This window comes from Taudactylus pleione, unplaced genomic scaffold, assembly GCF_031769625.1.
Source record: "Taudactylus pleione unplaced genomic scaffold, aTauple2 ptg000986l, whole genome shotgun sequence".
NCBI classification, from domain to species: domain Eukaryota; kingdom Metazoa; phylum Chordata; class Amphibia; order Anura; family Myobatrachidae; genus Taudactylus; species Taudactylus pleione.
Window position 1 is genome coordinate 753,846 of NW_028285387.1, and position 23,799 is coordinate 777,644.

At 43.8% G+C, this 23,799-nt stretch overlaps 1 protein-coding gene across 1 annotated transcript in view; it reads left to right on the plus strand.

The window, feature by feature from the left end:
- The first annotated feature begins 12,237 nt into the window (after nucleotides 1-12,237).
- Nucleotides 12,238-23,799, plus strand: part of IL5RA (interleukin 5 receptor subunit alpha) — a 53,765-nt gene continuing 42,203 nt past the window's right edge. The window contains exons 1-2 of the mRNA XM_088460812.1: nucleotides 12,238-12,357; nucleotides 13,507-13,561. Of these exons, the coding sequence (XP_088316938.1) occupies nucleotides 12,238-12,357; nucleotides 13,507-13,561 (175 nt within the window). The remainder of the gene's footprint in view (nucleotides 12,358-13,506; nucleotides 13,562-23,799) is intronic.

A 23,799-nucleotide genomic window follows, 5' to 3' on the forward strand; every position in this document is an offset into this window, starting at 1 on the left:
GCCGATGTTCCCTTCTCACACTCAGAAAATGATGTTGTAACTAAGCATAGATCTATATAGGACAGTTCTCTTTCCCTTTACAGAATGTGAGCTGCACAATTTTATATCTTACTAGTGAATATAAGGGTTACTGTGATTTACTACTATTATTTTAATTTAATTATATCAAAAGTTATATTTTATAAACTTATATTATTCTGGTTTTAAAAGCGTGCCCACAAATAAGTCCTTCCTCCTCTCTTCTTAAGGTCTTTGTGGAACATGTTCTGCACTCACCTAATTACACTCCAAACTCCAAATCAGGGAACAAACACTTACTGAATTTAAATGTAATACAGTTTGGAGGGTAATTAGAACACGTACAATACTTTTATTTAAAGGGTGCCTAACCCTAACCCCCCTCTAAGTGCCTAAACCTAACCCACCCTTCCACGCAGCCTAACCCTAAGTCTCCCGGGGGTTACCTAACCCTAACCTCCCCCCGGGGGTGCCTAGCCCTAACCCCTCCTTCCCCTAGCCTAACCCTAACCCTCCTGGGGGGCTACCAAATCCTTAGTCCCCCCTGGGAGCCCCTAACCTAACCCTCCCCCCCGTGGCTGTCCGCACCCGGCTTACCTTCGATCGGTATGCTGGGTGTCGGGCTCCCGGCGTAGGTCTAATGACAGGCGTCAGGATTTCGATGCCTGTCAGTAGTACCTTGCCGGGATTAGACAGTTGGGAAGCCGGCGGTCAGCATTTCGACCGTCGGCTTCCTGACTGCATCCGCCCCCTACCCTAAACCACCCTCCCCGATGCCTAACCTCCCCTCCTAGTGTCTAAACCTAACCTCCCCCTCTAACACTCCCTACCCGGTGCCTAAACCTAAACTCACCCCTAGTGCCTAAACCTAACCTCCCCCTCTAACACTCCCTACCCGGTGCCTAAACCTAACTTCACCCCTAGTGCCTAAACCTAACCTCCCCCCCACGGCACCCTAATCCTAACCCTCCCTCCCTGTTGCCTAACCCCTAGTGCCTAACCCAACTAGCTAACGCTACTCTCCCCCTGCACCCCGATACTTACCTTCAGGATGCCGACGGTCGGGATACTAGTGCTGGGATCCTGACCTGTTGGGATTTCGGCGCTGGTATTAAGATCGCCGGCATCCCGAAGGTAAGTACAATAGGTAACTACATCCCGCACCAAACATCTGCGACTTCAAGTAGGTAAACTCTTCATAGAAAAACATTCCCAATTAAAATCTCTTTTCAATAAACCCCTGACAATCACTTCACTAATGCTGCTGATACCCCGGGACAACCTATTTACACACACTCATATTAACATACTGTAACTTCTTCCATCCGCTGTATGCCATTACTTACCAACGAGACACCGCTACACTATCCACACACACAGCGACACAATGATTACCATAACAGGCAGCTACACTCTCGAGAACCAATCAGATATAAACACCTGTGTATAGACACACTTCCCTGATGAGTTCCACTGCTGAAACGCGTTGAGGAGCTTGCACCTTGCATTTCTCTCTATATATAACTGCCTGCTATTCCAAACAATTATAACAGATGCTGGAGCAGAACAGGCATTATAACCATATCAAGGCACCTATTTACTATGTCCCTGCATTACAAACTATTATGTTTTGCATATTGGTGCAATACATGTTGTTCTTAGGCTACCACTTAAGGTGCCTACACATTTACACGATCTGGCCGATTCCGATGCATTGGAACGATGGATCGTGTAAAAAATGCCCAAATCGTGAGTCCCCACTCACGATCACGATGCGATGCGCGTCGCACATCGCATCGGCAGATCTGACAATCTAGGAGGCGATGCACTGGAAAAAGTCTGGATGCAGGAGAGATCGTATGAAGATTGGACACCAAATCGTGTTCAGATCATGTGCAGAGCTGCCGGGGAGAGTTTCAAGGGAAATCGTACACATCGTGGGATCGTGTGCAGATCGCCAAGTGTGTAGGCACCATTACTCTGTGGAGAATAAAGTGCTCAGTGTAAAGATAGTTTAAGCTACACTTGGATGAAAAACAAGTGACCTGATTTCTGTGGACATTACTAGGATACATTACTGGCCAGTTTCCCAGAACCTCTGCTCTGGCCAATGAATTAATCAGCGCATCAGCTCTGTAGTTGGAGAAGTCAAGTTCAGTTTACAATGTGAAGCAGAAGAACAGCACTACCCTGGTATCCTCGCTGCAGGGGGAATGGTCAGGGGGCCGCGTAATCCGGATTCAGGTAACAGGTGAGATTCCGAGGGTGGCAGCCCCCTTATTTGTGGGTGTTATATCAGTGACAACCCCATACAATTTATTTTTTTAGTCATGTCCAATGATATATGGAACGGCAGAAATTCTATTTGCGCTTACTTGCCGAAACGTGGAACCAAATTTCACCAATTCACGATTGATGTTGGTGAACTGGCGTCTCACTTAGAGTTGTGCTTCACCTTTCACAGTTTTTAAAAGGACTTTTTCGTAGCGGAAATGGCCACTTATCCCTTTGACAAAGCAAAGGACTTCCCTAAAACTGCGCACTGTTCGATACTGTTATCTCATTGCGATAATCATTGTGCAAAACCAAGCCACGTCACGTCACATCATCAAAAGGGGATTAGGTCCTGCGCCGCGCAGTTCCAATGCTTTGTAAATACCTCCAGTGTCGGCATAACTCCAGAGTTCTGTGGGAAAATAAAGCAATTACAAATAAAAAAAAACTATTTACATTGTGACCTGATTTGGAACCTAGTTTGTGTCTCTTACGGGATATATTTATTCGTCCCAAGTCAGTGTGTTGTTGCGTCCAGCTCATTGTTTTTTGGGGTGGGGTGGATACAGCAATTGCTGTTTGTCAATTCATACATGTGAGTATTCAACATTTCTACATCAAGTTACAGGTTACACCCCTGGCAGAAACGCATTTTAATGCTAAGGCTCCTATTTATCAAGCTTTTTTTTCCCCCATAAAATTATATAGAAACTGCATGTTGTGGATAACTATATAAATTGTAGCTATGTACTAATATAATGCCGGAGATTTCACAGAAATCTAGGACTGAGTGCTATTTATCACTAAACTCCAAAGAGTGAAGCTTTTCTGAGTTTGATCCCCATTAGTTTACACTATCTTCAGATGGTGTAAATTGCTGAAAGACAGCCTATGGAGAGACTTCCTCCGATCTCTCTCATGCAGTCTCCAGCCAGCGGCGGAAGCCGACATTGTGCGCATACACAGTGTCAGTTTTCACAGGAGAAGTCGTAAACGTGAAAGACTTCTACTAAATGCTGGGGATATAACTCTAAGGGACAGATGTTTTGCAAACCGCTGTCTCAGCAAGTTTCCCTTAGTACATAGCAGGATATTTTAATTAGAATTTAAAATATCTGCCACAAAACAGATCCTTCATAATTGTGACAATTCTGTGATTATTAATACATAGGTACATAATTATTTATTAGCATTTTTATTATTATTATTACTATTAATAATAATAATACTAATCATAATAATAATAATTGATTGAAAAACTGACACAAGCGCTACCTCTTTAACCAAAAAAGTTCATGATAGATGATGATAAAGATGGTAGAATTACTTATGTAACTATGTCTGGTACATTTAAAACAATCATAGGGTGTACACTATTTATTGACATGGAACATATAAGTATAAAACACAATACATATAAGTCCAATCCCGGTGTTTATAATATAAGGTGGCTGCTTTACCAGAATTATGCAGGTCATGGGCATAGGTGTAAAAAATTGCGGAGAGGTAGTCCGGGTCCCTCAAATCCACAGGTCCATTGATTCTCCACAATCCTGGTGCTGCAGTGGTTCTAACTCCCTCCTGCCAACGCGTTTCGGTACTCCGTGTACCTTTATCAAGGCCTGGAGGTGTAGATGATTGGGCTCTCTTGCAACCTGTGGTGCGGAGGAGATTGCCGACGGGAGTTTGGAGGAGCGGAGTGAGCCTTCCGCTGACTACAAAGTGGCAGCTGCCACCTTATATTATAAACACCGGGATTGGACTTATATGTATTGTGTTTTATACTTATATGTTCCATGTCAGTAAATAGTGTACACCCTATGATTGTTTTAAATGTACCAGACATAGTTACATAAGTAATTCTACCATCTTTATCATCATCTATCATGAACTTTTTTGGTTAAAGAGGTAGCGTTTGTGTCAGTTTTTCAATCAATTTTTTAGTTCAAAGTTTATTAGTCCTTGGGGGGACTGAGATCTGACTGTTAGCTGCTCACTTTCAGGTGTAGCGCTGTATAAGAATTCCCGTTTTTCTTGCTACTATAATAATAATAATAATAACCAGATCATAATTAATTTTAGTGATAGTATAATAAGGAGATGAGGAATCTTCATTTTCTTTTATCATAAAACTTCTTTCATCTGATTCAGAGGTGAACGTTGTGTTCGATTCGGGCGCAAATAGTCTATTGTTTTCTGTTGTGCGCATATGCTGTAGCCAGGGCCGGACTGGCCATCGAGCACTTCTGTAATATATGCCAGAAGGGCCGATGGCCTAAGGACCGGCTCAAGGAGGGGTGAAGCAAAAAAACCCCGCCCTACACCCAACGGCTCCGAAAATCATTAAGATTTCATGGAGACGGAAGGGGTGGAGGCATGGATGGGCCGGCGGTGGCTGTGCTGAGCCGGGGAGAGACGGGGGCGTGACTCGCGGCACGCCCCCTTGATTAAACCACACACCACTTTACACGCAAATGCAGGGCGGACTGCCAGGGCTGAAATACAGCCCCAGTCCGTCCCTGGCTGTAGCCTGTGCTGCCCCCTTGGGCTGGCTTAAATTCAGAAAGAGAAAATATATTCCTTAATGGGGCACTCGCAGATCTGGGTATGCAATCTGACAATCAGTCATATATTAGATCGGGGAAAATAGTATGTGAATTAAACTATAACTTTTATTATTCCTATCTAAAATTGTAATAGCGAAATATAAAGAGTATATATATGTATAAACTAGTGCAACCACTGTTTGTTGTCTGTATTAATGCTTCTGTCTGTATCTCAATATCATGTAGCCCAATGGCTTCTGGTCTATTTATCAGACGGGTGTCTGTAGCCTAAGGGACACAACGTAGTAAGGGCCTGACTCAGAGCCGCTCGTAAGTGGCCGCTCGTTCGCTCCGAGTGATGTTCGCACATCTGCACATGCGTATGGGTCGTAATGCGCATGTGCCAACCAGTCATTGCGGTCGGAAATCGTGCGCTCGTAAAACAGCGAGGGCCTGCTAATTTGAGTGACAGGATGAGGCATTTGTGGGTGGTAACAGGGGAAGGTGCTTGAAAACGGGGAGTGGAGATCCGAACGCAGGCGTGCCAAACGGTCAAAACGGGCGTTTAATGGGTGTGCATAATTAACAAAGCAGCGTCATCGACCACGTCACTTGGTTGTCTTTTAGCCTGAACTGCTCGCAGTGATTGCGGGAAGTAAAACCTACCACAAGCACTGCGAGCAGTTCAGACGCCTTTCGATGTTCCCGATTAATCTAAGAAATAGCGGAGATGATGTATGATGCGAACGGCCAGGGGGAGTCTTTACAAAATAGCGAGCGCATGTTTCGGACGCTCGCTCAGACATAGAGGAGTCAACAGACCGCAAAGAGCGAGCGCTCAATTTAAATATCCGGCCCCTTTTTCTGAACGAGCGTCCGCAAATAGCGTCCGGCTCTGAATGAGGTCCTAAGTACACTCAACGGTGATTCAATGTCTGATATTATAGTTCTATCGTTATATGTATATAATGAACAGTTGAGTGTCACACGGACTGCTGGACTTAAATGATAGTATCACAGAGAATTAATTATATATATATAGAGAGAGATATCTATTTGTTATCAGTGCCTGAATTTCTGTGTAAAGTCTGTAACTCGTCACCATAGAAATGTGTTCTAGATGAGAGAGCTGATACATTGAAACTTTAAATGTGTACAGTAGGAAAGGCAGTACGGCTGCTGTAACTTGTAACGTCGTAATTCCTAAGAATGTAAGAGGGGATTATAAATCATTCTGAAATTATGATTATTAGAGAACTCCGCTAGAGCTGTACAATTAACATAATGCATCAGAAAGTTTTATCCCCCTCCTCCCCCAATTACATGCCCATGACACAAACTTTTTTTGCGTTCACTTCAGGCCACCTTCCAGTCACCGCCCAGGCACTTTGCCTCCCCATGTCTAATACCGGTCCGTCAGTCTGGATTGCTTCTGTGTGCCCACACTCCCGTCCCTTAGGGGGTTTCAGGTCTTTTCACACTGCGCAGTTGCAAATTGCTCAACTGATATAATACTATTAGTAATGTGGAAACATCGCATAGTATATTATTATTATTATTATTATTATTATTACCAGTTATTTATATAGCGCACACATATTCCGCAGCGCTTTACAGAGAATATTCGGCCATTCACATCCGTCCCTGCCCAGTGGAGCTTACAATCTATATTCCCTACCACATGCGCACACACACACATACACACACTAGGGGTAATTTTGTTAGGAGCCAATTAACCTACCAGTATATTTTTGGAGTGTGGGAGGAAACCGGAGTACCCGGAGGAAACCCACGCAAGCACAGGGAGAATATACAAACTCCACACAGTTAGGGCCGTAGTGGGTATCGAACCAACGACCTCAGTGCTGTGAGGCAGTAATGCTAACCATTACACCGTCTGTATTCCATTCATAAGTAAGAAACCAATGACGATTACCTTGTATAAAGTGTTATCTGTCCAAGTACAGTTGTTGGGCAAAGCAACCAACCACCTTAGGTATAAAGGGGCTAATTTCAAATCGTACACACTGCCAATGTCGGACGCAGTGGAGTGATTTTTTTCTGCGCCTGCGTATATATGTTGCACTGCGCATTTGCCCACATACGTAGCATGCGGCACTGAGGTGCACAGGAGATGCCACCTTTCTCCCTGCTGTGCGCTGGGCTGCGGTGGGTCCAGGGAGCAGAGCCGGCCCTAGGCATAGGCATTCTAAGCAAATGCCTAGAGCAACTGGAATGCCAAGCGGATTCCAGGGCTCAGCCACTGCCCCCCACCCCAGCTGCCACGATCACAGCTCAGCTCCGATCGGGCAGCGCAGTGATCAGTTAGTCAAGTGGCTCAGTGACCGTGAGCCAGGACAGAATGAACTTCTGCACAGAAGCTCATTTTGGCTACAGGAGGAGATAAGATGGCCGTGGGAGGGCTGCGTCTGCCCAGCCGCGACCACTCCTCCAATGGGCCTTTGTGGAGCAGAGCCGTGAGTGACAACTCATGTCTCCACCTCCATTTCAGCCGCTGCAGCCCAGACATCTTCAGCACCAGCATTATTTGCATCAAGAAAGAAGTAAGTTTAGCTAAGCTCAGGCAGGCTGGCTGGGAGACAGGAGGAGAGGGGCGGCGGGGCGGGCTGGCACTGGGCACTGTGGGAAGTCAGGAGTGCTGCGTCTGACACAGAGGGGCTGTTTCATGTGTGTGTGTACCCCGTGTTTTGGTATTCATTCTAAATCATCATTGTGTTTTGGTTTTGGCAAAACCACCCTCAAGAATTCCGGTTTTGGATTTCTCTAGAAAATGATAAAAACATTGAAAACCATAATTTGGACCTGTTTTTGTGCCTATGGTATTATTATGTCAACAACTTTAGTTGTTAATCAATAACTTTCATTTCCAGTCAATTTTGTACCACCAAACAGCACCTGACATCACGAGGGGGGACTTACATGGAATCCAAAAAACGCAAGATCCGGATTTTAGGTCTGAGTTCCGAACTTGCGAGTGGACCCAACTCAGGACTCGGTTCTACTAGGAACTCGAAATTGATGGAAGCCGGGCCTTGGTTTGGCTCTGAGCCCCAAAGTTCGGGTGTGTTCGTTTTCAGCAAAGCCGAACTGCTCATCTCTACTTAGAGAAAACATTGTGAGTTTATTATCTTCTCACATAAAATAAACCCCAGTGTGTGTATATGTGTGTACATGCAGGGGTGTCGAAGGGGGTTGCGAGGCAAGGACTCTCCCACCGGACATTATGGGGGAGCTCTCCTTGAATTGGAATTAATGGCCAACTGTCTTTGTGGAACAACAGTACAGCATGTGACCCAGAGGGAGGTTATAAAATGAGCTGCTCAGCTGACAGTTGGCCAGTCCTGAGGTGATAGTATGGAGCGCTGGACATGCGCACTTGCCGGGCATCGGCGGTGATCGGCAGCGGGAGCCGCAGGAGCTGGCTGCTGGAGAGACCGAGCTACACAGGACCTCCGTTCCCCGCCTGTGACTGGAAAGTCCAGTGTGAGACGGGAGAGGAGGCGGTTCAGTCTGATCCAGGAGGTGGGCGGAGGGCGGAGAGATCTGGAGGCTGTCCCAGTGAGGAGAGGAGGAGGCTGAATGACTGAGGGAGTGATTTTCATGGAAAGTGCAGTCAGAGCCTTTCCTGCGGGAGAGGTCTGTTAATAAAAGCAGCAGTACCCTACATTACTGATTCACCTCTCGGTAGTCAGTTAATAGGACATCTAATTTCCCCTGCAAGAGACTATTCACAGTGTTATTGTTGTAAGTGTCAGAGAACCAGTATCTTTCGTTAAGAAGATCACACGATACGGGCATTCCCTTAACTATAGTGGAGGAGTGAAGTGTACTATTTCCCTAACTCTAACTGGCCTAGCGCCATAACCAGCCATTAACTATCATTCCCAGCAGCTAATCTCAGATAGTAACCACCGGCAGACAACCCTGCTGTTAGTAAAGAGGGTGTGCAATATTGAGACTCCATAAGCACTTTCCAAAGCAGCATTATTGTTCAACAATACTCTAACTATCACTCAAAGCTAGTGTGACTGAAGTTATCTTTATACATTAGCCTTGCCTACTGTACAGAAGTGAGAGACTAGTTACTAGAGGCGATCAGCAACTTTGTTACCAGCACAAAACAGGATTGAAGTTGGCAATTTTGTTATCAGCACAGAACAGGATTAAACTGTACATAATTGAACTGTGAAGATGTCAGGAGAGAGACAGGCAGCAGTACCAGAGACTAAATTCTGGTTTGCTAAATTAAATTATTTATATACAACTTCTCAGGAGAGTATAAGATCCCTCGGTCGACCACCGTGCACCACCTATACAGTGATAGCTGGCCAGCTATTTATGAACGATATTGACTTGAGTTTATGTCGTACTTATTTTAGGATATTTTACTGTTTATATGATATTTAGTTAAAAGGTATTAGTAAGTGTTTATTATTCTGATGTAACCAGCGTCATTTATAGACTAACAGCCCCGGAGTCTGAGTGGCTCCAGATTCTAGTAAAATAAAATACCAAAGGGTCACATGTAATTTCTCTAGATTGCACTGTTTTTCATCTATTGCATGTAATGTATTGAATGGAATATTGTTGTCTTTATTCCGGTTTACATAATTTGTAATTACTACTGTTAATAAAAGTGTAAAAGTTTATGGTACCAATTGAGGGAGTGCCCCTGAGGGTGATCCCACTTCATATGGTAAAACTCCTGACAGACATCATCAGCATTAAGAGTTGGGTGTCACATATATATCTATACATATTTAACCCATATTAGCACTTTAAACATTTTCTATGTACTTTGATTATTTTATATCATGTCCCCTATCTAGAGCTGGCTTCCTGCGCCGCGTCACAAACCCAATGCCCCAATGTCATTAAACTTGAAGTTTGCGGCAGAGATAGTTATTCACACAACGCTGTTAGAAGCCAATTACTACGAAATTGTATCAGGTAATTGCCATGGACTCGCTACAAGAAGAGAATGAAAATAATTAAGGATAGAATAGATTGTAATAATTGCTAAATATACCATTTTGGATTCATTTTGCATACATAACCCGTAAAGTAAATATTAAAAACTGGAAACCTCTATAGAAGTGGCTATCCCTTATATATAACATCACACTCAAAATCTGCAGCTGTGAGTTAGGTACACTCTGTCTTGCAGTGTATCTGAGGTTACCTGGCCACACACAACCCTACGTGCAGCTGCTTTGAGTGACGTGTGAGGGGTCCGCAGACTGCAGCCTTCCCACCACTGTGGATTTGGGCCCCGTATCAGCAGATGTGAATAGCCCAGAGGGAATTGTATGATTGCAGAGAGGTCGGGCTGTTACTTGGAAATTCCCCCCAAGGCTCAATGTATACACATTTAAAATATGTCCACGTAGGCGGAAGTATGCCTTAATATACGTTCTGTATAACAGGTCAAATATAATATTATTAAATGGAAGTGATCCTAATTATATAAATGTAGAGAGAGATTTCTAATCTTTATTATTGCCTGAATTTCTGTGTAAAGTCTGTAACTTGTCACCATAAAAATGTGTTTTAACAAAAACAAAATCAAAATGAGAGAGCCAAATGTGTACAGTAGGAATGGCAGAACGGCTGCTGTAACTTGTAACGTCGTAATTCCTAAGAATTTAAGAAGGGATTATAAGTCATTCTGAAAATATGTTTATTAGAGAACTCCGCTAGAGCTGAACAAGTAATATAATGCATCAGAAAGTTTTAAACCCCCCTTCCTGTGTCTTTTAAGTCCTCAGAGAATTCTCAACACAAGTTTACAGTCATAATATATTACTTATCGTCCCACAACTCCCATGAATTATATTCAATGTTTCCTCATACGTTAGATGGTATTGTTCTTCATGTACCTGTATTTGGGCTAATGTCACCCCCCCTTGAGTTGTGTTTTTATTTTGAGTAACACAGACCCTGCCCTACCTCAGCCTGGAGACGTAGATTTGCTACCTGCATAAACCAGGTGTTGGGTTGACGATGATGAAAGTAGCATTTGGCTTAGTGAGCTCATGGGGAAGTGGTCGCCATAGCGTCTATTATCAGCATAGCAATGGGCCAACTTATTAAAGGGCGATTGGATGGTCTGAGTGTGCCCTATACAAAGGGTTACTTACTACTGGGGATAACATGTGCAGAGCATGGTGCCATTCTGGTGAGCATTGCTGCATCACCGCACTGGGGTCCTGATTTCAATTCCCAACCAAGGCCTGATTTGTGTGGTTTGTATGTTCTCTCTGGATTTCCACCAGGTGCTGCCATTTAGTCCTATAGGGGCCTATTCATCATTACTTAAAACTCGATGGAGATAATTAGGATTAGAACTGGCATGGAGTTCTACCTAATTACCGGAGGAATTCATCATTCCTCCTCCCCATAACTATCTATTCCGAAAAGCTGTCATTTTTGAGATGACAGCTTTTGGGGAAATAGATACTTTTTCCTGCCTACGCTAACTTACCGCAGCTGTAATCAGTGCTGCTAATGCGCTGTTACATTCGTAAAACCAGCGCATGCGCAGCACTGCCTACAGGTGGGGTAAATGTGTATCCCCTCCCCTCCCCCCGCCCCCCTCCGCTCCCCTCCCCTCCCCTCTGTCCCCCACTTACCTGCCCACTGCAGCCGCCTCAGGCTCCGTCTGCTGTGCTGACACCGTGTTCTCCCAGCAGAACACAGTAGAGTTTAGAAAAAATGTTTTTTCTTTTTTTTCTAAACTTTACTGTGTTCTGCCGGGAGAACACGGTGTCAGCACAGCAGATGGAGCGAAAAGGGACCAGAGCGCCGGAGGGAGCAGAGGAGGACCTGCCCAGCTGACAGCAGGTAAGTGTAACCCGCTGTATGCCACCTGAGAGTGGCGCATTAGTAACACCATCAAATTCCAAAAATACATAATTTCGGAATTTGATGAATAACATAATTTCCATATCCCCGTACTAATGTACTAATGTACTAATGTATGGGGAGTGTGGAAATTAATGCAGGCGGACTTAACCAGGAGATATCAGTGATATCTCCTGTGTTAAGTGTCTTCATGAATACTAATATAACGGTAATTAAGGAAAATATCCTTAAAAACTTTATTTTAGTGTTGATGAATAGGCCCCATAGTCTGAAAACTAAAGCTGTGTGTGTACCCCGTGCTTTGGTTTTGGTTCTAAATCATCATCGTGTTTTGGTTTTGGCAAAACAACCCTCAAGAATTCCGGTTTTGGATTTCTTTAGAAAATGATAAAAACATTGAAAACCATGATTTGGACCGGTTATTGTTCCTATAGTATTATTAACAACTTTAGTTTTCATTTCCAGTCAATTTTGTACCACCAAACAGCGCCTGACATCACGAGGGGGGACTTACATGGAATCCAAAATACGCAAGATCCGGATTTTAGATTTGGGTTCTGAACTTGAGAGTGGACCCAACTCAGGACTCGGTTCTACTAGGAAGGAACCTGAAAGTGATGGAAGCCGGGCCTTGGTTTGGCTCGGAATCCCAAAGTTCGGGTGTGTTCGTTTTCAGCAAAGCCGGACAATGTTTTCTCTTATTAGAGATTTTCATCTCTAATAAGAGAAAGCATTGTGAGTTTATTATCTTATCACATATAATGAACCCCAGTGCGTGTATATGTGTGTACATGCAGGGGTGTCGGAAGGATTTAATGTGGGGGGGCAACATTAAATTGTTCAGATGCCCCTGCGCCCCCCCCTCCCCTTGCCTACCCCTAATTTCAACTATTTTTATTGTTTATTTTTTTGCAATTTCAAATATTTTATTTTAAACTTTTTTTTTTTTTTTTTTGCATACAGTACGTCAAACTGAAAACCCAAATGTGGAATATCAATTTCGCTATGCGCTAGTTAGTTCACACATGTGCCTACCTGCAGAGACTGGCACGATGAAGCTGTAAATTAATCCTTGCCACTCCAGGGCAGTATTTCATTTATAAATTGCGGTGACAAGAGATCGTTGTGTATCCGCACAATACGCGTTTGTTACTTCCGATCATAGTTACTTATCAGCGTACGTCCATTACAAGCAATTTGGTCATTTTTTTTTACATTGTTTTTTTGTTCTTTATTTTTTTTGAACAATAATGTATCAAGAAAGAAAAAAATACTTAATTTTAATAAATAAATTTATTTAAATTAAATTTATTTATAATTTTAATAAAGTGGCAACTGTGAGTTTCTGGGAGGTCTTATCATTCAATGAATGTTTATTTTTTAAATATCAGCCTGTGTTAGAGCTAGTAACAAATCCGGCTCCAGGGTACCCAGGAGAGTGCGGCCTCCCCTCTTCTGCATCTCATTATAAAACAATCTCAGTCTGCAAAATTGAATCTCCCTTCTGCAAGGTGCATGTGAGGTTTGTGGATTTATTTGCGGTTTGTGGGTACACGTTTCCCTTTAAATGGTGCCCAGCAAGATGTTGTGTTAGATCCTCATGTAAACAACTTGGCTGGTATAAATATTCTGCAGTTTCACTTCCCTATGAAACACTCTTTTAACCAACCAGGGTGTTTATCCGGTACTAAACTAAGCAAGGTATATATGTTATATATATATATATATATTCATATGCGTGCATTCACTTGATTATGAAAATGTTCCATGTTCTCCTTCGTAGGTCATGCCTGGAGCACTGAGACTTCTCCTTATCCTGTCCCAGGTGGCTGCATATGGTGAGTCCTACACCATCTTCGTTCCGCTTTGTGTTTTATTTCATTGAGATGTGAGCTGTTTATATAAAGTTATCTCTTACATCTAGGTCAGGGCTTAATCAAAAACTGGGCAACTATAAGAGGTGACGTTTGCGCCACAGAATATGGCCATTTATTTTGTTTTTATTTTTACGTATAGGAACCTGCACTCACTCATGCTGTGTTGGGTTCATCAGTAGCTTAAATTGTGGGAAAATAATTTATGACACATAGGGGTCTATTCAGCATTGATTTTTTACATAAAAAAATACGTAAACTATGATTTCCATATATTTGATGTAAATCCCCTGTTCAGCAATGGGATAATGGAGAAGATAACGCAATTATCTTCTCCACTAATTCCCATCTCGCTGAGTACCGCACTGTAGGGATTAGCCATTGATCTGTACAGTGCTTTAACGCTATTTGCTATTCAGCAAAGCAAAAAGTGTTAAATCACTCGAAATATATTTACTTTATATAACGCCATCTCAGAATATCCCAAAAACTGCAGGGACAGAGGGAAAGTTTCCCATAAGTCCCTGCCGCATTTTGTAAGCCCGCCCAGTCTCCATCCCTGCTTTCCGGTGATCGCCAACAGGTAAGTCCAATTAGAGCATGTTAAACCTGCCGAAAGTGATTGACATGTGTATACAGGCTTTATACTAGCCTGTATACATGTATATTTATGTGCGATTATATTTAACATTTATATATAATTGTTAAATATAAAAGCACATAAATATACATGTATACATGCTAGTATAAAGCCTGTATACACATGTCAATCAATTTGGACAGGCAGGAGATGTACTTACCCCTTCGGAGGTCACCGCAAGCAGGGACAGAGACTATTTCCGAGCGCATGACTGAGCATGCGCAGAAGAAGAAACAGAAGGGATTGCTTTCGGAATCCCGAAAACAATGCCTTCTGTGACATCGCAGGAACAGCATGTTACCACAACCGCTATCCCTGCAGAAAATATTTCTGAATAGCAGCAATAAATTATCACAATTGATAAAACTTGTGACAATGTTGCCCAATAATATTCTGGGCAACATCGTCACTCTTGCTGAATAAACCCCACAGAAATTAATGTATAATAAAGATATTTAGCGACATACAGTATGAGAACCCTTATCTACTGTATTATAATAATAATTATTATTATTATTATTATTAGTAGTAGTAGTAGTAGCATTTATAATAATAATTTTTATTTTATTTGAATACAGCACTATTTTATTTAAGAAACTAGTAATATAACATGCACAAATAAAATCTAGATATTCTTACTTTAGCCACCGTTTATTGTTAGGTGTTTATGTTGATGTGTTTTACCAAAAGTTTTGTCCACATGTAATAATTACAAATATATAATAATAATAATAATAATAATAATAATAATAGTTATATAATAACTATAATAATGTTTATTTTATTTGTATACAGCACTATTTTATTTAAGAAAATAAAATATAAATATTCTTACTTTAGAATCTATTTATTTATTTGGTGTTTATATTGCTTTGTATTATCAAAAGATGTCTATCCATATGTAATACAAATAAATAATAATAATAATAATATTAGTAGTAGCAGTAGTATTTGTCATAATAATAATAATAATAATAATAATAATAATAATAATAATAATAATAATGTTTTTATTATTTATTTACAGCACTATTTTAATTAAGCAACTAGTAATATACACAAATAACATATAAATATTTTTACTTTAGCCACTGTTTATTGTTTGGTATTTATGTTGCTGGGTTTTTTTTATCAAAAGTTGTCTGTCCACATGTAATAATTAAAAATATATAATATTATTATTATTATTATTATTATTATTATTTGAGTTCATGTTTGAATTCATGTTCATATAATATTTATTTAGGTACAACATTTGCCACAATGTAAATAAGTTTTTATTTCTAACTTGATGCTACTGTATTGGTTGGATAAATGAAGAAAATCACAGATACATTTATAATCCATATGACGCATACATTTATCCTCCATCAATAGCCCCACTTTGCGTGACATAGAAATGCGACTAAGTCTGCGCTATGCTTCTGTTTTGCACATTATTTGGCACATATGCAGTTTTTTCACACCACTTCTGTGTACCCAGTACATCGCTAGAGGATTTCCATAGTAATAGCAGTGCGAAAAAGATGCAAATCTGTGAAAAATGTCAGGAGACCAAGGACTCCCACGTAGTATCAAGGGAATTTCAACTGTCATAATTGCGATTACGTGCGAACATGTGGTGCAGTGTCTAAGATGCGCCAAGCATCGCATGCCATATTGCGCAAAATCGCTAGGTGAATGAGGACACATCTGTATGTGCAATGCCCAAATCCGTCATGTCCATTGATTAGAGAAAAGGAAGTGACTGTAATGGTTTTAACACTAAGGGGCCTGATTCTGAGTCACAAGCAATGGCGATGTTCATGTAAATTAGCGTTTGTGTGTGTCTGCGCACGTGTCTAAGTCTCTAGAAGGTGCATGGCGGATGCATCCCTCGATGTCTGCGTACAGAGACGCAGGACTGCTTGAGCCGTACAGACTCCAGGAATGTATCGGGTGGTGACTGGGAGGTGGCGAATCAAATGGACGAAGATATTCTATCTGATTTGCGAACTTAAATGCTTGATCACGCACGTTGGAGGCCATACTCTGCCGGAGATTCTGTGCCAATCAATTTTAAATCTAAAAAAAATATATTAAAACCAAACTTTTTTTAAGAGACCCTTGTCTCCAGCCCAGCACAATATTATATCTTTTCCACAGAGCTTACAACCTGGAGCAGCGATTTGTAACCGTTGCGCTAGTTGATATTGATGTGTCCCGATACCACAACGGGTGTATCACAATAATCCTGGGGGGGGGGGGGTCAGGAAACAGTTATTACAATTTGTAGAATATAGGCAATGGAGATTGTGTATGAACTGTTTGTTAATTATAAATTAAACAAGTTAATTGTAATTCCCTTTGGTTTTCAGACATACATATATTTAATTATTTATCAATGTACCTGTATTTAAATAACAGTATTTTAACATCGGATTGTTAGGGAAAAAATTTATTATTTGTTTCAACGGATGTATCACAAACCAGAGAGGTTGGGAACTGCTGACCCAGAAGATATATATAGAAACTGATAAATAGTGACTTAGGGGCTGATTCAGCCCCAGGCGCAGTGCCAATTCGGTTGATATTGACATTTTTTTCGGGACAGTGCATGTGCCAGAGCTGCAGGTACGCAGGTGTCGCGATGCTGCTGTGACTCCAGTCATAGTGTGGGGGAAGCCACAGCTTGATTGACAGGCTGCGGAAGTCAGCGGGTGGCAACGGGGAAGAGCGCCTAAAATGCTGGCATGCCTCCAGCGTTTTAGGGGTGTGCCGAAGCCAGCAACTTTGTCGTTGGATGCAGCTTCACTGGCGTCAGCAGTTGGACTTTCTGAGAAAACTTAGGGGCTCATTTATCAATGAGTTTTAAAAATCATATGATAAATGGTGTCCAGCCAATCAGCTCCCAACTGTCATTTTTCAAAACAGGTGACAGTTGGGAGCTGATTGGCTGGAGCACCGTTACCATACGCAGCGAGATTATACCAACAGAATAGATTTGTAACTATCTTGCAGATTCTCCTGATCACTGCGCCAGAAAACATTTGTGTACGACAAAGCCAGGCACAAAAACAGTAACTTACAATACTATAAAAAATAAAAAAAATCATAATATTTGCAATAGGGATTAAACAGAACATATATTGTATCTACACCATAAAAAGAAATCGTTCTCATTTTACATGGCTTTCTCACATTATTCCACAATTCCAGTATAATGTCTGGTTATTTATTATTATACATTATAATACAGTATAAAGCAGATGGGTACAGCTTAGGAACTGCGGCAATAATAGTTTTGTGTCCACATTTTCTGTTTGACATCGTTCGCTCTGTAATGCGTTTAATGGTTTAATTGGAAGAGATGAATGTGAGGAACAGATGGAGCTGTAGTTATCCCAAACTGATGTATCTATCTGCTCTAAGGTTTTCTATTCTGCTGTATATCGTACATCTCCTTCCCCCTGGGTATCATAAACACGAATAAACGGAATAAGCAGACGCTGAAGCACACTGAGCTGCATTCGCTCGATGGTCACCAGAATTGGAGGGGCCTGTTACCATAGAGCTAATTACTCTCTTTGGTAAATATAACCCACAGGTGTGCAGGGGCTAACTTGCTGGTACTTGTAGTCTGCCTGTAACGAACAATATTTTACTCTATTATTTTACCAGTAACCCCACACCCACCTCCCAGGGGTGCGGGGAATAGCCCTGGTCCTAGGGGGGGGGGGTGCATTTTTTGGGGGTCCCGATTTCCTGACGGATTCCTGCTGTGGCCGGACCAGTTTGGGGCTGGTTTACATTATGGTAGGGGCACCTCATCCTGTGAGTCTTCTTGCTATAGCGTAACCCCACAGTATCACCCCCTTCCCTCCCTGATTTTCCAAAACAAGCTCGACTGAGAGGTCTGGGGTTGATTTGGCGGTGTTGGTGGGGGGGGAGGGGGGGCATGCATTCTATAAAATGTTTTTTTATATAATTAAAGTGAACCATTTCTTCTTCTTTTACACAAACCAAAGCCTGCAGCGGTCACACTGATGTGGGCAGTGCTTAGGGCATACACAGCGCTCTCAGGCAGGTTTATTTATTTACTATTCAGCTGTGATGTTTCTGCGGCTTCCATTGGGTTTACAAACCCGACGGATGGTAAATCCAGGGTTTGTATTGCTGACTATGAAAATGATTTGATGTTTGTACCGATGGTCTATTGTTGGGCTTTTCATGCATATTTCCTATTTGCAAAGACGATGGAAAATTGCACAAAAGCCCAACATTGACACATTTACTCCATAGTGTAGAAGGCGTGTAACATACTCAGTCATAATGCAGGAGGCGTGTAACATACTTAGTGAATGAACAACAGGAAGATGACTCAGTAGAAAGAAAAGTTCAGTATAGTGTTTTATAACAATATGTTGCATTTTATCCATTTACGTCGTCAGCATCTGTATATTATTATTCAGCATACGCGCAGTAATTGTATGTGCGATTTTTATCACTTTGTTTATTTAATATAATCTGAATTCTGGGTATGTTTTTCTTGCCATTGCTGTACATAAATTCCCTTGTCCAGCATATTGTGGCCAACATCCAGTATAATACATTAAGCCAATGCCTTGCACAATATATATAGGACAATGTGTAAAATAATATATTTGGCACGATGCTCAGCATAAAGCACATAATGTCCAACATATTTTCCCCGATGTTCGTACAGTACCATTTGCAGCATGAATATAAATGCCACTGCCCAACTCATATTGCCCTATGTCCATCAGATCCTGCAACATGTCCCAGTGTCCAGCATATACAGCTCCATGTAAGCATATACAGCCCAATGTACAGCATATACCACCAATATTCAACATATAAGCCCAGTTTCCAGCATATACAGCTCTATGTAAGTATATACAGCCTAATAAACAGCATATTTAGCCCAATGTCCAGAACATACCACCCAATGTCCAGCATAATCAGCCCAATGTCCAATATATACCACCCAATATCCAGCATATGCAGCTTAATGCACAGCATCCTGTATGCAACTCAGTATCCAGCATATACCACCCAATGTCCAGCATATGCAGCCCAATGTCCAACATATATTTCCCAATGTCCAGCATATAGTTCCCAATGTTCAGCATATACAGCCTAATGTCCAGTGTATACAGCTCTATGTAAGCATTCACAGCCCAATGTCCAGCATATACTTCCCAATGTCCAGCATATACAGCTCAATGTCGAGTATATACAGCCCAATGTCCACCATATACCACCCAATGGCCAGCATATACTCCCCAATGTCCAGCATATACAACCCAATGTCCAGTATATACAGCCCGATGTCCAGTGTATACATACCAATATCCAACATACACTACCCAATGTCCAGCATATACTTTCCAATGTCCAGAATATACAGCTCAATGTCCAGCATATAAAGACCAATGTACAGCATATACTTACCAATGTCCAAAATATACAACCCAATGTCCAGCATATACAGCCCAACGACCAGCATATACAGCCCAGTGTCCAATATATACAACCTAACATCGGTATTTTCCAAAATGGCAGCATTTCACTTGTCAGCATTTACAATGTCGACAAAGTGAACATGTTGACAGTTTGCTGGTGTCAACATGTTAGCTGTCAACATTTCAGTAGTTTCTACATCATAGCTGATATTATGTATATCTACATTGTGCAGTCTATGTGCTGACAGCGTCCTGTATGGATCAGTGGGAGATGACACTATGGGGGTATATTTACTAAAGTGAGAGTTTTTAGAAGTGGAGATGTTGCCCATAGCAACCTATCAGATTTTAGCTATTATCTACTAGAAGATGCTAGATAAACAATAAGTAGAATCTGATTGGTTGCTATGAGCAACATCTCCACTTCTAAAAACCCTCCCTTTAGTAAATATACCCCTATGGGCCTGATTCAGAGATGGACCCTAATGTAGTAGCGACTGCGACTTGTCGCACCCGCCACTGCGAATTTATGCTAATGCCGAAGCTGATGGGCTGTCTACTGGGATGCCCACCGTCTGCGTCTGTAATCCGCTGCGGTGAGCAATTAGATGCCTTTTAGTGCCTTTTCCCCGTGCTGAAAAATCGGGACTCGCGTGCCCAAAACAATACACCTGTGCACAACTAGGAAACATGGAAACCCTGCACTGTTAGGTCTCCCTGAGGTGATTCCCGGGTCTGACCCGGTATTTGTAACAACGTTCCAAACCAGGTCAGACCCGGTACACACCACCTTCAGACAGCGGCGCCAACCTGGGTTATTCCCAGGTCTGCGCCATTCACGTTGCACATGGGTGCAGTGGACCCGGTCTGCTGACGCTTGGAGATGACATCGTCTCTAAGCGACGAGAAACCAGGATGTCCCCATTCTGTAACCAGGACCCGGGTCAGAAGACCCAAGTTACCCGTTTACCCTGCAGGGTTACACGGGTCGTAAAATTCACAAATAGACGCTAATATTGTAATAGGAGAATGGGGAACTGACATAACACAGAGAACTCATGCATGGGGGACCTGTATAGTCATGCACCCCTCGACAGTCCAGGTAACGGGTAGCAAGGAGGGTGAGGGGTTTCAACTTTATTCATTTATTTTTAATAATAAAGTGACTTTAGCCCTTAGAACCTACATCTGCAAAACTTGAATGGGTCCATCTGTTCGGACACAGATATCTCAGTAGATGGATCTAGACCGTTGCCGCCGGCTCAGTTACCTGAATGAGCGTGGATGGAGCTCAGTCAGGAGTGGTTGTGGGAGGTCAGGCCACCTGCTGACCTCTGGCAGGTCCTATAGACCGCTGGCTCAGGTGCAGTATGGATGGAGCTCAGGAGTGCATGTGGGAGGTCAGGCCTCCCGCTGAGCTCTGGCAGGTCCTAGAGACCGCTGGCTCAGTTGCAGTATGGATGGAGCTCAGGAGTGCATGTGGGAGGTCACGCCTCCTGCTGAGCTCCGGCAGGTCCTAGAGACCCCTGGCTCAGTTGCAGTATGGATGGAGTGCAGGATTCTCCTCATCCAACATTTTGCATTGATGTGCCAGCACACTGTGGCCTGATTCTGAGTCGGGGACAACACTGATGTGGACCCAAGAGACCGTTATTTTTACTACTCTGCATGCAAATGAGCAGCACAGTGTATGCGTCCCGATTCTCTGCGTACTAAGATGCAGTAACTCCTAGGAGGTAACAGATTAATAGCAGGTGTGTCGCTGAAAGCGGCTGTGTACAGAGATGATTAGTCGCTTATATAGGAGGCCATACTCCGATGGAGAAAACGCACCTGCCATCAAGCTAGTGCAAGTTTCTGTGGTGCGCCAATGGGGTTGGGTACGGCACACTGACAGTCAGAATTCCAATGGTGAATATGACGGTAAGTATTTTCATGCTAACCCTAACCCTATTCCTAACCCTCCCCTCCCGCAGCCTAACCCTCCCACAGCCTAACCCTAATCCCCCCTCCCGCAGCCTAACCCTCCCACAGCCTAACCCTAACCCCCACTCCGCAGCCTAACTCTAACCCTCCCACAGTCTAACCCTAACCCACCCCTCCCACAGCCTAACCCTAACCCTTCCACAGCCTAACCCTAACCCCCCTCCCGCAGCCTAACCCTAACCCACCCCTCCCGCAGTCTAACCCACCCCTCCCACAGCCTAACCCTAACCCTTCCACAGCCTAACCCTAACTCTCCCACAGTCTAACCCTAATCCACCCCTCCCACAGCCTAACCCTAACCCTTCAACAGCCTAACCCTAACCCCCCCTCCCGCAGCCTAACCCTAACCCTTCCACAGCCTAACCCTAACCCCCCCTCCCGCAGCCTAACCCTACTACAGCCTAACCCTAACCCCCACTCCCGCAGCCTAACCCTAACCCTCCTACAGTCTAACCATAACCCTTCCACAGCCTAACTCTAACCCCCCCTCCCACAGCCTAACCCTAACCCCTTCTCCCGCAGCCTAACCCTAACTCTCCCACAGTCTAACCCTAATCCACCCCTCCCACAGCCTAACCCTAACCCTTCAACAGCCTAACCCTAACCCCCCCTCCCGCAGCCTAACCCTAACCCTTCAACAGCCTAACCCTAGCCACCCCTCCCGCAGCCTAACCCTAACCCTTCCACAGCCAAACCCTAACCCCCCCTCCCGCAGTCTAACCCACCCCTCCCACAGCCTAACCCTAACCCCCCCTCCCGCAGCCTAACCCTAACTCTCCCACAGCCTAACCCTAACTCTCCCTCAGTCTAACCCTAATCCACCCCTCCCACAGCCTAACCCTAACCCTTCAACAGCCTAACCCTAACCCTAACCCCCCTCCCGCAGCCTAACCCTAACCCTTCCACAGCCTAACCCTAACCCCCCCTCCCGCAGTCTAACCCACCCCTCCCACAACCTAACCCTAACCCTAACTCTCCCACAGCCTAACCCTTCAACAGCCTAACCCTAACCCCCCCTCCCGCAGCCTAACCCTAACCCTTCCACAGCCTAACCCTAACACCCCCTCCCGTAGTCTAACCCACCCCTCCCACAGCCTAACCCTAACCCTCCCACAGCCTAACCCTAATCCCCCCTCCCGCAGCCTAACCCTAACCCTCCCACAGCCTAACCCTAACCCCCCAGCCTAACCCTAACCCTCCCACAGCCTAACCCTAACCCCCCCTCCCGCAGCCTAACCCTAACCTTCCCACAGCCTAACCCTAACCCACCCCTCCAGGAGCCTAACCCTAACCCCCACTCCGCAGCCTAACCCTAACCCCTTCTCCTGCAGCCTAACCCTAACCCCCACTCCGCAGCCTAACCCTAACTCTCCCACAGTATAACCCTAATCCACCCCTCCCACAGCCTAACCCTAACCCTTCAGCAGCCTAACCCTAACCCCCCAGCCTAACCCTAACCCTCCCACAGCCTAACCCTAACCCCCCCTCCCGCAGCCTAACCCTAACCCTCCCACAGCTTAACTCTAACCCACCCCTCCAGGAGCCTAACCCACCCCTCCCACAGCCTAGCCCTAACCCTTCCACAGCCTAACCCTAACCCCCCAGCCTAACCCTCCCACACCCTAACCCTCCCCTCCCGCAGCCTAACCCACCCCTCCCACAGCCTAACCCTAACCCTTCCACAGCCTAACCCTAACCCTCCCCTCCCGCAGTCTAACCCTAACCGCACCCTATTCCTAACCCTAATCCCTCCCGCAGCCTAACACTAACCCACCCCTCCTGCAGCTTATCCCTAACCCTCCCACAGGCTAACCCAAACTGCCCCCCACACCCTATCCCTGCCCTCCCGCAGCCTAATCCTAACCCTCCCCTCTCACAGCCTAACCCTAACCTCCCCTCCCGCAGCCTAACCCTCCCCTCCCGCAGCCTAACCCTAACCTCCCCTCCCACAGCATGACCCTAACCCTCATTCTTACCAGTAGAAGTTCAGAAACAGACAAATCCCAGGTGCACAACTACAAATTACTGATAATATATAAATGCAATAAACCCATTATATATATTCTGGGTGTGCAGTCCAGGAACCTTTCCTATATTACCAATAGAAGTTG